Source organism: Scleropages formosus, chromosome 13, assembly GCF_900964775.1.
Source record: "Scleropages formosus chromosome 13, fSclFor1.1, whole genome shotgun sequence".
NCBI classification, from domain to species: Eukaryota; Metazoa; Chordata; class Actinopteri; order Osteoglossiformes; family Osteoglossidae; genus Scleropages; species Scleropages formosus.
This window is the reverse complement of record NC_041818.1, coordinates 11,759,945-11,774,513: the sequence shown is the minus strand read 5'-3', so window position 1 is coordinate 11,774,513 and position 14,569 is coordinate 11,759,945. Positions and strand designations below refer to the sequence as shown.

At 42.4% G+C, this 14,569-nt stretch overlaps 1 protein-coding gene across 2 annotated transcripts in view; it reads left to right on the top strand.

Annotated features, from left to right (window-relative positions):
- The window catches only part of diaph1 (diaphanous related formin 1), a 77,274-nt gene extending 63,438 nt beyond the window's left edge, over positions 1-13,836 (top strand). For both annotated transcript variants that reach the window (XM_029257284.1, XM_029257283.1), the window contains 2 exons: positions 3,720-3,809; positions 13,516-13,836. In XM_029257284.1, the coding sequence (XP_029113117.1) occupies positions 3,720-3,809; positions 13,516-13,682 (257 nt within the window). In that variant the 3' untranslated portion in view covers positions 13,683-13,836. The remainder of the gene's footprint in view (positions 1-3,719; positions 3,810-13,515) is intronic.
- The last annotated feature ends 733 nt before the right edge of the window (positions 13,837-14,569 follow it).

Genomic DNA, 14,569 nt, shown 5'->3' with positions numbered 1-14,569 from the left:
ATCACACCACAGGTCTTTCCCTCAACCCCTCCCCCCACCAGCCACCGAACCATCCAGCACATGCTGCTTACTAGGCCGAGGTTTGCGCTATCGCTGTATTTTCACGTTGGACCAGTTGAGGGCGCTCTGAGTTCACACTATGACTTCACTAATCAGGCGAACTCCTCAAAATTTGGAAGAACAAGCTTCTTGCCTCCAGAACAGATTTTAGCCTGTTGTAGATGTTTTCTGTAGCCTGTCAGAATTCCCAGAGTCAGGAGTAATGCCACTAATTCCATTGTTCAACTTCATTCACTTATCAAAAATGTATGTTGATGAATTTCTTTAAGGTACACAGTGGTTTCCTTAAACAAGTCTGTCTTTTAAATTATGCTCCCCCTGGATATTTGTTCTGGTCATACTCAGATGAATGAAATCCGGGTTAAGTATTTTTGTCTGACCTTGCTGTGACTCATGTTAGAATTCTGTTTCTTGTGGTTCACATCGTTTTGCTTTGCTTTTCTGCTACTTGTTACATACACTTTGCCACATGGCTGTCTTTCAGCGTAGCATCCTTGTTCCTGCAGTTCTTTCACATTGTTACGCCCCAACAGAGCTCCCCACTTCTGTTAGTATTGTCACAGTGTTCTTGATTGTGGCAAAGGAGGCTGTGTGGTGTCCTTCATTCCGAGTCGTACTCAGAGAGCAGGCCAACATGTGGCAAGGTGTGACATCCCTGGAGCACCACAGAGACACACATGCCCGCACAACAGCCACCTTGATTTCATGAAGAAATATGTGAACGTTTCGGATTTCTTTTTTATAATTAAAAGCACATTTTAAACAACGTCATGCTTCTCTTTCAGCCTTGACCTACTTTTTTGCATTCCTTCCATCCCCTTGCTGGCGCTGACACTGCATGAACACTGTTAGAGAGTAGACTATTTGACTGTTGCTATAACTAGCTATAGTTGTGCTAGGGCTGCAAAGTCTGTATGTATCTGCTCTTGAGCTCCAAGCTCCTCCTTTTGTAACAGCAACTTTGTGAGCGCACCCTGCTGTGTAGATGTCGCACAGTGTATTTTGCATTTGTTTCCCAGCAAACGACTGATTCCACTGAATGTCTCAAGCATGCCCAGTTCCATCTCATGCACAAGCTAATTAATAAAGAGGAAGATGGGCATCTCCATAAGCCAAACCTGGTTGTGCAGAAGCTCTCTATACACTTGTCAAGATGAGGATAAACATGGGTGCTCTGCACATAGAGCTTTGACCTGCTGGAGATGGTGTATTGTATGTTTGCTCTGACTGGCCTGACCCCACGCGCTAATTAAGAGCCTCACTGTGCTGAAATGGCCTGTGACGGATTGCTGTGTCATGCACTGCACAGGATGTGTGAATGAACTTCCTGTTTGGGTCAGTGACTATAGAAGAATCTCCCAAAGTCCCACAGGAAGTGTCTGATCCGGTGCTGTCCTACACAATGACTGTTGAATGTGGAATCGCTGAAAGGAAGTGTGGGGTTTCCCCAGTGGTCTCGTCTCATGAATCGTACTCTTGTCACATGGAGCTTTGAGGTTCGTACTTTTTGTAGGCGAACAACTAGCTGAGGTATGAGTGTGAGAGCATTCCCTGTAGTAGCTGGCAAAACTTTGCATCCCCCAGGCTGTTGTTCAGGCACCGATGCCAACCGCCTTGTTCGGCGCGTGAGCCGCTCATGCTGAAGTTGCTGCATCCAGCCACTAGCTGTCAGTGCTGGTCACATGAGAGGTCCTGCTTCAGCCGCTGAGGGATGATGCTGTGGTTCATGGCTGCCTCAGTTTTAAGGAGGGATTTTGTGTCCCATTTAAACATCTGAGGGTTTGTGTTTATTACACAACTGGAGACCAAATTGATGCCTGAGCATTAGTCCCAGAGTATCCAGGAAAACTGCTTGTATTCCTGGTTGAGGCTGAGGTTGGGCTTTTTAGGTCTTGTCCTGTCTTTTTCTTATTCAACAGCCTACAGTCCTCCTTGCTGTAGAGGGTGTATGTCTTTAGAGTCCAATATCACTTTTGTAATAAGAGAAGACTGTCAATTTTTTTCTGCAACGTTCACTAGATTGGCAACATGTACCCCCTTTTTTTTTTTGCACTAAATATTATACTGTTATATAGAAACACCAATTCCAGTGTACTTTTAGATGAGTCTTGTAGGTCAAAGTATACGAAAGGGTTAGTATGTTTAGGTGATCACTGTGGAACTAGGAAGACCAAGTTCCGTATTGATGTTGCATAACGTTGGAAGTCAGGTCAAGCAAACCAGGTTGTTTTTTTTTAATGCTGAAAAGCAGTATCCCATCCCAGCCACTGAGTGGTGTACATTTGCTACATTTGCACTGTCACTGTATGTTTGGCCCATCCCTTCTGGAGGTGCATTGTTTCTGCGGGGGTTGCGTGTACAGAACTGCCCACTGCATGATGCCTTGGTCTCGTGAAAGGCTTCACGGATTTAAACACTCTGACTGCCTTTGTGAGAAGGGGATAATTAAAGCCATCTGTCTGCCTTTTGTGTTTACCCCGCTACCCACGTGACGTCACATTTCAGCAGGCACCATGTGCTGGCTTCCCTTGCAGTCTTGACTTGGAGCCCAGGAGATGCAGAAAAATGTGGTCCAAGTTCAGTTCTACTCAGACAGGCCTGACTGTGTGCTGTTGTAGTGTGGTTTTGTTAGTGCTTGTGAGTGGCTTGCTGTTAGGAGCCAGATTATACACACTGCTCTTAAAGAGAAATATGTACCCTCTACTTACACTAAATAAATCCATAAATAGTTTTAATTTAGTGCCCTACTTTGAGCCACAAATACTCAAAGGTAGTAATACTCAAAAAAGACCAGGCTCTGTGTGTCTTTGTTTATAGGAGTGCGTGTACACATTTGTGAGTGGGGTTTTTGATACACGTGCACCTCTTAGTGCCCCCAGCATCAGAAGTAGGCCATTGCTCATCTGGGTTAATGTGTGACCCCTGCCTCCCTCCATCTGGCTGAGTTAATGTGGCTCCGCCCCAGTCTTGTGATTAGCTTGCATCAGTATGGTATTCTCTATAATCGACCACTTGCATTCGACTTGAAAGATTCAAAGAATTTATCCTGCCCCCTTTCCTTTCACATGTATAAGGGTGATTGTTGTATTTAATTTTGCATGATCACTTGTCCACAGTGATTATTGTTCCCTGCTGTGCTCTGTACTCACCCACACCCCAGTCCTTTACTGACCATGATCTGTGCCCTGAAAACCTCTCTTTGCTGCATGCTGTAGGCACTTGTCATCTAATGAGGAGAAAAACAACTGATATAATGTTTTTGCTATATTTTCTATAGAATCCAAAAAAATACAGCAAATGACTGGTTCCTTTTTCAATAATTTTGTCTAGCTGGGACAGTAGTATTTATTCTTTATTGTGATGGCGAGAGCAGAGAACTCCTTATTCACTGCTTACACTTTTTAATGAGTGAGCCATTTGCCAACATTGTTTCCTATTGCCAAGAGATTTTGAACAGCTAAAGCTTTATTGAAATCCACCTGAATGAACAGACATTTCCTTTCTGCAATTTGTCAATAGAATTTTTGTTGAGCAGCTGCACTGCCAACAGATAAGCTGCCTATTTCCTTCCTCTGTGTTCTTAGTCTCTCTCATTATAGCGGGGGGGGTCTTTGTGTGTGTGTGTTTTTCTGATGCTGACTTTGTGCATTTTCTTCTAGATGGAGATGAGACAGGAATCATGGATGGCCTGTTGGAAGCACTGCAATCTGGAGCAGCCTTCAGGAGGAAGAGGGGTCCCCGGCAAGCGGGTGGGTCAGGTCATTTCTCTCTTATACCCAGAACTCCTAAACTCTGTTGGAAGAACCTGAACAGCACTTGACCATTATTGTCTGGTATGCACACTGTCAGAAGTACACCCTGGAAATTATAGACCATGGTCACACACCAAGGGATATTTACAGTCTCATTAACACCACAGCAGGCCATCACGCAATGTGTGCCTGTAGTCTTCCGACCTTTCTCTCAAGCACTCCTTAGTGTCTTTGTGCTGTCGTGCTCTCTGTCCCCAAGTCCAGTTGGCAGCCTGTCTTTTTATGGTTGTTTGGCTGGTGTGTTTGTGAGTTAATGCTGCAACAAGAGATTGTACATGTCATGTGCAGCATTTATGGCCACAGGGGGACCCAAGTCATCATTTTATCCCACTCAGAGCTGAAGCTTTAAGAGAAAATTCATTAAATTTCATTATTAGCCTAAACAGTTTAGTTTATCTGTTTATGTAGTAGGATTCTCATAGACATGAAACAACATCCTTTGGGTACAGGTTCTCATGCTTAAACACTAATCTACCCATTAGCTTGTATATGATAACCAACATTTTTCAGGAAGTAAAATCATGTCAGACACTTCCTTTATCTTCATTTTATTCTTTCAGTTAATACATATTGGCAAGATGTTTTGTCCTTGGGTGATATTACTTCACAACACTGGTAGCTGAGCCATGCTGCTTGATTTGAAACATAATAAAGATCCTGAAGCCTTTATTTACCATTTGCCAGAGTTTGAGTAGAATGTGCTGGAATTTCTTGCTGCAATACATTGCAACACCTTGTATTTTGCCTATCAAGTACAGTCGTCCCGTCCCTTCAGATTCGCGAGTTTTGTATTCGCGAATTTAATTATTCATGGGTTTGTCTTCAGTACCTAAATGGGAATATTTTTTGGACTTTTGCAACCTCACAGAAAACACTTGCAGGCTAGAAAATGTAAAGAAACATTCAGCAATTCACAAAAGCTTATAATATGTGCATTATTCTATTTTTACATATACAACACTATACACTAATACAAAAATTTAATATAGATTTTTTTTTTTTAATTTTGCTGCCTACTGTGAAAACCACAGGTGCTGACAGGCTAGTAAATCTAAAGAAAGGTAAAAACATTCAGCACATCATAAAAGCTTAATATGTACATAATTCTATGGCATTTTTATTTTTTGTTACTATAAATACAGTACTGTATAGTACAAAAATTATAAAAACCAGATATACATATTTCATTGTTTAGCAAGTCGAAAGTGGTTGGGCTAGATTTGTTTACCATAATTTCTCCTGATGTTCTGCACCCTTTGTCATAGTTTTTCTGAGAGATTGCTCAGACTTCTGAATTTTCTCTTCCTGTCTTACACATGTAATGCTATTCCAATAGTCTAGTTTTCTGAAACATCTTTCCACCCTATTTAAATCACAATCTTTTATTATTTAGATGAAGTTCCTCATCAGAAAGAGGTTTTTGAACATGTAGGGGGAAATAGGTTTTTATGAAGTATTTTTGCTTTTGTTTCAATTGTTTTTGCATTTTAAACTGCTCCTCTTAAGGTAATCCATTTGGTGACATTTGTTTCAGCCATTTACCTTATATTACCCATCAATGCAAGTGTTGGCATGATGGTCATACTTGCATTTGGAATTGGTTGTAATTAATGGAGTTATGTAGGTTGTTTTATTCTGGGAAGAAAGATTATTTTTGATTATTTTCTTTGGTTAAAGCCATTCTAGGAGGGAAATGCTTCCTCTCAGAAGTTTATTTTTAAAAGATGAATCTGCGTTTGCTGCTGTTTCCCACTTTGAAAGTCCTACTTAGAAACAGCAGTGGGTGGCAGAGCTGCACCACATGCTGTTTTGAATATCCCTCCCCAGAATGTTCTTTTCAGCTTTCGTCTGTGCGCGTGTGTACAAAGTGGCACAGAGAGAAGAGTTGTTCTCTGACAGCAGCTGGACATACCAAGAGGATGTGGTTCGATCCCTCCTCAGTCTCTATGGAGTTTTAATGTCGTCTTTGTTTCCTCTGGGTGCTCCTGTTTCCTTTCACAGTCCAAACGTGTGTTTCAGGTAAACTGGTAACTCTCAATTGGCCATTGTGTGTGTTTCAGTGATATATAGATGAGGAACATACTGTAGGTGGTGTATCTAGCACTATAAGTCACCTTGGGTTGTAAGGTATCAGCTACGTACTGCATAGTGTTAATTGGAACTCACTTTATCTGCTAGTGATAATTGCAGATGTTTTTCATTTTTGTGGGTCTCTTTGTGTATGTGTGCTATTGGACTGTAAATGATTCTACTCGCTCGTACTGTCTTCATATACCAAGTCTGGGTGGTGTAAGGGGTGTAGTCACAGTCCAAACAATTGCAGACTGGTTAATGCTGACGCTGATGGCAATGGCGTTAGCCCAGGTTCATTTATAAATGGATATTCTATCTCTCATGGGCATTTCTGTCCTATTGCTATGTGGGCAGAGAGCAGGTGAGATGTACAGAGAACCTTTCAGCAGTGAGCAATGCTCAGCTTGAGCTCCTGTGTGGTGGCAGTCTGCCAGCGTACTAGTCAGCTTTTTTACATTCCTCTCTAGCCAAGGTAGTCAGGAGTCATCCTGTCCTGATAATGCCATGGTGAGCAGCTGCTGCGTGAAACAGTATCTAGTCAAAGTTGCGCTGAAAGCAGCATGGAGGAAGGACTCCGCTGTGATTGGACATCTTCAGTGCCAGCTGTCGACTGTGCTGTGCTTGGACGTCACCAATCCCAGCTTACTGCTGTGAAACTCAACAGATCTGTTTATGCCCCTGGCATCCATCTGGCTCCTGAGCCCCACTTTCCCAGTTCTCCTGTTTCTTGTGTATCTGTTGGAGAGGGCAGCATAGTGGTGATTGAGCCAGCAGGACCAGCCAGCACTGCCAGCAGGTGGACCCACGCAATGATGTCACTGGTGTAGAAACCTTTGCCTTCATATAATTATGGGCCAGGTTATGTCAACAGCCCAGTCCCACATTATACCCCTTGAGACTGGGGGAACATACGTATCAGCAAGCTTCCTTTTGAGGTGGACCCTTCTGGACTTCTATGATAACCTACACACTCACAATGTGTGCTTATGGAAATACACACAAAATATTGGCCCACAAGCCATGTTGTGTTTTTACCTGTGTGTAACTGCCTTTGTATGAGAGAATGGCCTAGATACAAGAGAGCTCTTGCGTAGCTGGAATTACTTCGCACCAGTGCTCAAGTGCTGTGTGTCGGTGTTATCTGCCACACGTAAAATTGCCTTGTGTGTCCTAAACTGTAGGGACTTATCTTCTAGGCAGTGAGATGTAGTGACCCAGTGGGCCTAGAACTGCTGATTGTGGGTTCTGTACTGACACAAAGCATTGAAATTTGAGCCTTTTTAGGAGGAGAAGTTGGGGCAAGTAGAAACCCCGTTCCCTTTGTGCTCTAAATGGACATTCATGTGGAGGCAGAACTTTGCTGAATACATTAATACTCACCTGAACTGTAGAACAAAAACCTGTCCAGCAACTTTAGAATTTAATGTGCATATAGAAAATACATGTTGTTCAATGTTACAAATTTAATTTTTATTCACATTACAATTTGATGTCAATAAAACAGCTTTCACATTTTTTACCCATTTCTCCAACTGAAGGAACTCTTTCTCCCTCAGGGATGTGAACTTCCAGTACCCACACACTAATCTTCACATTCATATACACCTCCGCTTTGTGGCATATCCAGTGTCTGAATCACCTAATCCGGAAGCACAGTTTGACGTCTCCGATCCTCCCTCTGTAGAATGCTTTCATTCGGTTTATTTTGAGATGGAAAGGTATGAGAAGTGGGCATGGCAAATGTGTACACACACCATACTTACATGTCTATTCTGTGTCTCCATGAACCTTTTTGCATTTGGAGGAAACTTGTGCTTTCTTACTCCTTCGTCTCTACCAAGTCTTCATGCTGTACCGGGTTCAGCTTTCCATGCATGTACTGTACAGCCACCTCTCTCTTCTGCTCATTATTAGTGAGCAGTGTCACACTGCAGTGCAGCCTGAGTGGAGGTTGTTTTTGTCTTTTGCAGGCTGTGTTTCAGCTCTTAATCACTACCAGATGAAAATTGTTTGCTCCAGACAGCAGTCGAACGGCCCACTCACCCCCAGAATGCCCTACCCGCGCACACGCAGACACAGAAAGGTTCTCTGGGGTTCTGAGTGTTTGTGGTTCCTTCTCTTGGGGCCGGCAGCCATTCGATGGATATGGAAAATACTTCTTCTGGCCTGCGTTTTCTCCTCCTCCTCCTCTCTGTGATTAGGGGATCAAACATGCATAGCACTAACCATGTAATGTCGGGAACAGTAGCTAACCTCTGTGTCTGTGTGTGATCTCTTCTTTATGCACTGGCCTTAGCCCAGGGCCTCTGCTCGCCTCATCTAATCATGGCCTCATCTTCTTGAAAGCGTATAAAAATAGCAACTTCTCTACAGCTCTGTGTCCCTGAATCAGACCGGATGTGGCCACACCGTGCGGCACAGTGGATGCTGTGTGTGCATCCTCTTTTTTTTGTCAACATTGAGAGGAATTGTTTCTAAGCTAAATACTTTGTTTTTAAGCACTACATTTCAATAAGAATGATACTCTTAGCAGCGCGGGGCTAGAATGCAGTAATCTGTATAAAATTCTTTCAAGTTTGTTTTAAATGACTTTGTTTTTTGGGTCATTTATGTAAATTTTAATTAGGTACTGCTAGAGATATGGTACATCTGAATTGCCTTATGGGGCATTAAGGAAGTGCTAATTCAATTCTGCAGCTACTACCCTCATGTATTAATAGAAGTAGTTTCTGGTTGTTGTCTCTCTGGGACCCATTGGGCCTCTTGTCTACATCCTGTACTTGCTGTTTCTGAAGAGCCTGTCCTTCCTTCACCTCCCAGAAACCCCCCCCCCACTTTCCTCACCTCTCCATTCTCCCTGTGTGCTCTCGGTTGCGTTCTCCAGGAGGTCCGTCTATCTTTCACAGCAACGTGGTCCTGTCAGCTGCTCCAAGCTGTAAATGTAAATCTGACATGGACATACTTGTAGACATTTATATGATATTATCACATTAGCAGACACTTGCTCACAGAGGCTTCTTCACATAAATACACACAACCAAGCAGATCAGTGCACTAATTATCTTTTTTTCCTCTCTAGACTCTGTGATATCTTTGTCTGAGCTCATTTTGGACACCTGCCTGGTAACTGAGTGTCTCCGTATGCTGTGGTTCTTGTGTGAGCAGCTAATGCTCTCTGCATATATGTGCACTGATTGATCTTATACACACACAAGCATGCAGTATACACACAAAACCAATATACTTGCATATGCACTTTCACATTCACATGCCAGCACACACATTAATATGTGCACGTGCACAGTTACCAATGCATGTCAGTGTGTTCCCTTTGGTTTGCGTTTGTGGTTTGAGGCTTTTTTTTTTTTTTTTGGAGTGGCTAACAATCCTTGTTTGCAGTGAGAATTATGTGGAGGGAACATTACAGCCATGTGTATGCAGCACTCTCCAGCAACTGTGTAGACGCTATGCTTCCTCATACGTATTACTTATGCTAGGTTAACTCATGCTAAAGTACATTACATATACATTTATTAATTTAGCAGACGCTTTTCCCCCCAAAGTGCCGTACATCTCATAGAAAATAGGTGTGCATTACATTAGCAGAAAGACACTTTGATGCAGATGAGTGATTAAGTATAGTTATTCTACCATATGAATCAATGTACATCACATGAGCAGCTGCATAAAACTTTTTCTATTGTCCATTCCTGCCTAGTATTTATTTTATATATTTTTTGTGTGTGTGTATATATGCACTGTATATACACACACACACACACATTTATGTTACAATTCACATCCAAATCGTCACAATCAATTCTGGCCTATATTTATATCCTCTCTCTGTGGACTACCCCATACATGCATGAAATGAGTAGTCTTGTCACTTACTGAATGTATCCTTGAGAAAGAGTACTGAGAGTCCAGCAGGTGGCCTGTGCATTTACTTAAGAAAATTCTACGACAACTTAATATAGCTTTTAATTGTCTTTTTGTCACCCTAAAAAAAGGGTAGAGAGAACTTCAGTCTAGAAGGAGAGACATTCTCTCTCTGCTCCATGCATTGGAATGGGATCATGTTCCTTCACCTTTTACACCACATAAGACTTCTACTTTCACTCTCCTTTTCTGTGTTTAATTTCTTGGTAGATGAAATAATATGTTAGGTCAGTAAAGACATTGTTTTCATGGCACACCTATCGCCACAAATTCTCACAGATTTGGAGAAAGGTTTTTCTGAGGCTGTGAGCAACACAATGAAACATCGGCACCCCACAGCACCCGGACTGTGCATTCAGACTTGGATGTAAATTTTGCAGTTTGCATGTTCTGCCTATTTTTATGCAGGATTCCTTTTAGGTGCTCTGCTCAGTTCAGACATTTTTTTGATGAACTTGACTCTAAATTTCCTATAGTGTGTGAATTATGTGATTTGCCTTTCGATGGATTGGCATCACCTCCAGGGTGTGTTTTTGAAGTAGGCTTTAGACCACTTGGACCCTACATTAGGACAAGTAGTTATTGGAAACTAGTAAAGGTGTTCTCTGAGTTAAGGAATCCAGAATGTCTATGATGTAATGTAACATAAACGTACTGTTGAACTGTAGGGCTTTTTTTGTCACATTTGGGGCTGAAATGGTATGCAGTGTTCACACACACATTTGCTGCTTGTACTGCCTCTGAATGAAACACTTGTTATACTGCATTTAGTACACTTAAGTGCCTGGAAGAGGAGAGATGGAGGTTAACATGATGAATCTCATTGTTTTACGGTCCCATTCCCCGAGAAAATTCTTAATTGATGATATCAGTAATAATCCACATGGGAATTGTAATGTGTTCATTTTTTTTTTGGTACCTCTTAGTATTTTAATAAGTATTAAGTATTTCATGTGTTAATGTTTCAGACAAGCCTGGAAACAGAGTATGTTCAGGGCAGCACACACTGTAGCGGTTCAGCCTGGGGTCTTGTATTCAAACCAGGAGCCTTCACATTACAACTTCCTATTATAGCGCCTTTGAGAAACAATCTTCAGTGTTAACGTTTTTTTTATTCCCCCACAGTAAATTTTTGTATTTCTTGCTTTCCATTTGTGTTACTCTGAGCCTTTTCTCTGTTGTGAGCTCCAAATATCTAAGTTTTAATAAGTAGCCATTTTTACCCCATGCACATTTGTTTTGTACAACTTCAAAAAAAAATAAAAACAAGGGGGGGGGGGGGTGGTAAATCAGGCACATGGCATTCTGAGAGCCATGTATTGACAATGTCTTAAAGAGAAGCACAATGACCTGTACATGTGCACCGCCATGCAGCCCAAACAAAGAGCCGTGTTTCACAAACACTTCCCACTTCAGCCACAGGAGGCAGAAGTCAGCTTCCCTGCCGCTGCTGCTCTTACTCTGTCACCCCCAGTGGTGGTACGAATGTGCTAATCCCTCAATCCCCCAACCCTCACCACCCAGACAGGCTGAGCGGTAGCCTAACACAAACACACACTGCACAAATCCTGAGTGGGATTATGTCTAATCAGGATATATTCACCTGCTTGATTTGTTATTCTAAGGATGTGTCTTTGTTTCTGATTTTGTGTGTTCATGAGTATGTTATGTGCTTTCGTTTGCATGTTGCATGTTTGCCACATTTCCACAAAAAGAGAATCTGCACACATCTGTCATGCATTTGTGTGTATGAACTTCTGTTGTGTACATATGCACTTCTCTAAGGTATCTTTGTATGTTCTCACAAGCAAATGTATACGTCTATCATTTTTTCATGTGTTTGCATGTGTGTGCACAATCCCTCAAGCACAGTAAACAGCTTGGCACTCAATGGGTTAATCCTGCTTTTTTCACCCATGCAGTCTCCCACTGACCTAAATAATGCAGCTTTAAAGCCAAGTGAGAGCCTCCGACACATGGAGCAGGTGAAAGAGGGGGGTTGAATGTTGAGGAATGGGGATTGTAGTGTTAACTGACAGAGCAACACACAGGCCCATCTGCATATTTTATTGCAGTGCTGCTTCCTCTCATTTCTAAGTACCTGTCCCAGTGCCTGGCTGAAGCTCCTCGGCACGCTGGGGTGGAGAGGAGAGAACTCATTGCTGCAAGGATGTAAATCCACTGCAAGGGTGCATGTGATAGTACTGTCAGTTCAGAGAAGGAATGTAAAGGTTTTGTGTGTGTGTGTGTGTGTGTGTGTGTGTGTGTGTGTGTGTGTGTGTGTGTGTGTGTGTGAGAGAGAGAGAGAGCGCAAATGTCTCATGTCCCCAACTGTGACGTGCAACCACTCCCCCCCCACACCTCAGCACTGGAAGCCCCTGCATTGCAGTGGAGGCACTGATTTGCTGCTGAACGCTGGATAACTACATAGCACCGCTGTACAATGAGACTGAAATCCTCCAGTGCTGCTGTATATAACCATGTGGATTGGTGTCATTAAACCTCATACATTCATGTCTTTGGATAAAGATATTCATGTTTTTATACACTTGAGTGGTTAAATATAATCATAGCTTCTTATATTTGGTTAAATATTACCATCTTTTTCAATGTTTAAATAGGTGTAACCATAGTATGTATGATGGAATGGATGTGTCCATAATGCCTGTTTGGTGCTGTATGTACATCCACGCTGTGGCCTGTGAGTTGCAGTGAACATATAAATATTGTAACTTCTCTGCTGGAGTGAATCATTCACACAGCACTCTGTTTTGCACTGGATGCATCTGTAGCTCCCACATTGTATCAGGTTACTGTTAGACTCTTCTACACTGTTGGAATTTTGCAGTTGCCTCCCTGAGGATTAAAAGGAATCTGTTTAAAATGTGGAGACATTCTCTCAGTCCAAGTTTACTCTGGTTCTCGTTATCCTACTTTTGGCCTCCTTAACTGTTGATTACGTCAATGATGTGTCCATTTTAAGTGACTGTGTGCTAATTGTGTGTATCTGTGTTTTCTGCCTTCATGTTTCTATAACTGTGTGTGTGATGTTTGCCTGTATGGTGTATCTTTTGAGAACTAATTCCTCTTCCTCCTGTGGCAGTTGTTTTATACTAAAAACACCATGACAGACAGATGTCCATTGGTTTGCTAATTTTTGCTAAAGATCCACTTAGTTTGCTGTTGGTCACTAGTAGTAATAGAGGAGCATCAGCTGAATCAAGAATGGTGCAGCTGCCCTCTCCCTTATGATCACGTGAAAAAGTGCTGGATTGTGGCTCAAACCTTGTTGCTCAGATGGAGTATGGCTTCTTTGCACTGGCCAGATTTATTTGCTGGTATTTTCTCAAGGATTAGTAGTCTGTTTTGATTTAGTACACTTTTGGCATTAATGCAAGTTTGTTGCAAATTCTAACAACATTTTTTGTATAGATTCTGTAATTCAAGACTATCAAAGTAAAAGTGTTACCAATGTGGTTGCACTGTTTGTGCTGGGGTATGTACCTTTTGAGGTAGCCTCAAGTGTGACAATTGTGGGCACACAGTTGTGCTGACTGACTGATACAGTTGAGTTGCATTTTCCTTTCCAATGTCACTGAGTGATGGACTTTTCTGTTTTTGTCTGCAGGCAACCGCAGAGCTGGTAACGCTGTGACATCTATTCTGGCCAAAGAGCTGATGCAGGATGATGTCTCAACCCAACTAAAGAAGAGCAAGAAAGAGACAAAGGAGACCCCAGCAGAGTCGGAGTCATTGGAGGATCTGCTAGAGGTTGCCCCATCCCGAGCCAGTTAGAAGATCACACCCACCCTGCCTGACAGACTACAGGAGTGCATGGGCAGGAGGAGGACAACTTTTTGGCATTCCTTTGGACATCTTCCTTCCTGGACCACTTGTCGTGTATACTGTTTTTCACATTTAACCCCTACGTGCCCCATATTTGTCTGTGTACTTTCTCACCTGACTGTTTTCTACACTGGAGGGGCACGGAGCCCATAATACTGTTCCACATTGAGCTCAGGCCAGCACAACCCATTATCCCCAGCACATACCCTTCTAACTGCGCTTGCATTTTTGCTCCTCGGTTATCTCCATGTCGCTTACCTTGCTGTCTTCTCTGTCCTTCCTTTTTATCACTCTTACACTGCTTCTGTGATGCTCTTAGTGTTTACCTAGGAGATACCAAACATGTCGATTGGATTTTTTGGCTTGCATATTTGGGACGGACCGAATTGTGCATTGTCCCCTTTAAAGGCAATGGTAGATATTAAAGAAGTGTCATTACCATAGCTGAAGTTAGTTTTTAGCATCATGTTGATACCATCTGCATTTGTGTGCAAGTATAACAGTGCCAACTGCGCCAGTTCAGCAGCTGTTGCCTGAAGCATATCCCTGTGTGTCTTCCTGGACAGGACTCCTTCCTTCAGTTGGATTTCACTGCCTCATACAGTAACGATTAAAGAGGGCTGACTCCTTACCACTGTTTGTGAAACTGCTCATAATGTTTGCCTTGATTTTATTTCTGTTGGGGTGGAGGGCTTTGTTGTTGATCCTATAGTTCAGTCATCTGTTTTTGAATTATTTCTTGAAAAATGCACTGTGTACCTGAGTACTTCGAGGAGCTGGTTTCTTTCTGGACTGCCTCAGCTTCCATAGAAATATGATGGCACTAGGTATTTCTC